General features: G+C 59.9%; 1 protein-coding gene across 1 annotated transcript in view; it reads right to left on the bottom strand.

Annotated features, from left to right (window-relative positions):
- Positions 1-1,132, bottom strand: part of KIAA0513 (KIAA0513 ortholog) — a 16,706-nt gene extending 15,574 nt beyond the window's left edge. The window contains exon 1 of the mRNA XM_007468413.1: positions 798-1,132. Within this exon, the coding sequence (XP_007468475.1) occupies positions 798-1,132 (335 nt within the window). The remainder of the gene's footprint in view (positions 1-797) is intronic.
- Between the last annotated feature and the right edge of the window lie 1,200 nt (positions 1,133-2,332).

The following is a 2,332-nucleotide window of genomic DNA, read 5'->3' as shown; positions in this document are numbered from 1 at the left end:
CAACCTTGCAAATTAACAATCGAGGGTCCTAAACCTCAGCAGGAAAGAACATCCTCAGTGAGTGGCGTCAACAGGCAGAAATTCTTCCTACGCTTTAACGAAATTGGAAAAGGGTCCCTTCAGCCAGAGCTCCTCAGGCCGCAATGCGTGCACGGGTAGAGGCCTCACTGAAATGCAGATTCTGACTCAGTGGGTCAGGTGGGGCTCACAACTCTGCATTTCTCAGCCCCCCCCACCCTGCTGAGGCTGCAGGTCCCAGAGACGATCTGAGGGGCAGGACCTCCAGCATCTCGCGCACCGCTGTGAACGATGCAAGACCAGCCGTCAAGGCCTGAGGCCTGAACCGAGTTTGCGGCGTGCTCCCCTTTCCGCTGCTGAGACGGCAACAGCAGAGTCAGATTCCCGGCTCCTCGGCCTCCGCTCTCACTCCAGGCCCCACCTGTGCTACAACTGTCACTGCTCGTTGTTTGCACTGTCAAGAACCAACAACGCGAGGCCAGAAAGAGGTGCGAGGGTGGGTCCGCATCCTAGCAGCTGCTTAAGGCTCAGCTGCCCGAGAGCGTCCCAAGGGCTGCGGGTAACTGAAACCTCCTGGCCTTGTACTGCCCCTAAGTCACTGCCAGCTAACAACCACCTCTGAAGGCCGCGGGAGCAAAGCCAGGGCCCTGAGCGGAGGAAAAGCGTGGCCGAAGCTCCCCAAGGGGGCCTCCGTGCACTGGGGTGGGGCGGGGACGCGAGGGGGCCAGCAGCTTGTGAGGCCTGGGGCCCTGGCCGGCGGCGCCCTGCGAGGGGCTCACCCTCCGGAGAAGACCTTCTCCACGTAGCCACGCATGAACTCGCGGGGCTCCAGCAGCTCCGCATCCTTGGCCGAGTCGGTGCTCTGGTTGGAGGAGACGGACTCGCTGGAAGAGCAGCGGCGGAACTGGCCCCACGACGGGTGCGAGGGCGACTCGCCCACATCGTTCTCGCTGTCGGCCGACTCTGTGCTCTCGCTCTCCGACGCGCCCTCGCCCGGGGAGCTGTCCCCGTCCTGCAGCTTTGGAGACAGCGTCTCCAGGGGCGAGGAGGTGGATGGCTTGGCCCCGGCCCCGAAGTCAATCAGAGAGCCCACGGGGACCGCGGGGGCCTCCATGGCTCGGGGGGGTGGGGGGCACTGCCAGCAAGGATGCCAGGCGGGGGCTGGTGCGCGAGGTTCCCAGGTGCGTCAGTGGGAGCCTGAGGCTGGGCGCACGTGAGCTGCTTGGGAGCTGCTGGCCACCGGGACTGAGTCCTCTGGGGTGGCCCACGGGGCCCTAAGGCATCTGGAATGGAAGCAGAGACACGTCGTCATCACCACGAGAGCTTCTCTTCATATAACGGGAAAGAATTAGGGCACGAATGCCCCGTAAGAGGCTCCAAACTTCCAGAATTTGGGCCACCTGTCTGCTGATGTCATCTTCCTACTGCCCACTTACTGTTAAACACCTGCTATATGGTGGGCAAACAATGAACAAACACACACCATCCATCAGGATTTCTCCAAACTAAGCAAGGAGACCTTGCAGGGGCTGCACCCCCCGGCCCTCTCCCGACTCTGGCCGATCAGACTGAGGCCAGTCAGAACAGAAATCACCGCAGATGGCCGTCTGCCGCCCACTCTTGCTGGGTCACCAACCACTGAAGACGGTGTCGTCAGGCACATGCTAAGCGCACGAGTCTCCAAGGCCCACGCCTCTTCCTTCCCGGGTTCCTTTCTTAGCATATTCCTACTCAAGACCCAGCACCTTCCTGGCTGTCGGATATATGTCCCCTCTCATCATCCCCCTAAACCCTCCCATGTTCTTTTTCTTTTCTTTTCTTTTTTAAGCACCTCACCAGACACAAGATCTGCTGGCACATTTTTTAAAATGATTTTCATTGTTTTTTGGCCGCACCGCGCGGCATGCGGGATCTTGGTTCCCCAGCCAGGGACTGAACCCACGCCCCCTGCAGTGGAAGCGCGGAGTCTTAACCACCGGATGGCCAGGGAAGTCCCCCCCTCTGATGGTTTCTAAGCAGCATTTGCCGTCGGACCCACCTCCTCCTCCCTCCCCCGTCCCTGCACTACGGCCACCCTGGGCAACGGCATCCACCTCTGGTGTCTGTTCCTCTGCCCCTTAAGCTGGACGGTCCTCTCCCTTCTCCCCCATCTTCCTCCCTCAGCCCCAACCGGAGTTGTATTCATCCCTCAAGGCTCGGCTTAGTGCCATCTCTTCTGCGAAGCTTCACTCAAACCCTGTGCAAACTATTTAGATTCCTGTGTGGCCCCACTGGCATTTTACTTACACTCATTTCTAAGTCTGCTTGTTTGATA

Source organism: Lipotes vexillifer, unplaced genomic scaffold (genome assembly GCF_000442215.2).
Source record: "Lipotes vexillifer unplaced genomic scaffold, Lipotes_vexillifer_v1.1 scaffold23, whole genome shotgun sequence".
Lineage (NCBI taxonomy): Eukaryota > Metazoa > Chordata > Mammalia > Artiodactyla > Lipotidae > Lipotes > Lipotes vexillifer.
The sequence above is the reverse complement of the archived record's forward strand: the minus strand, read 5'-3'. Positions and strand labels throughout refer to the sequence as shown.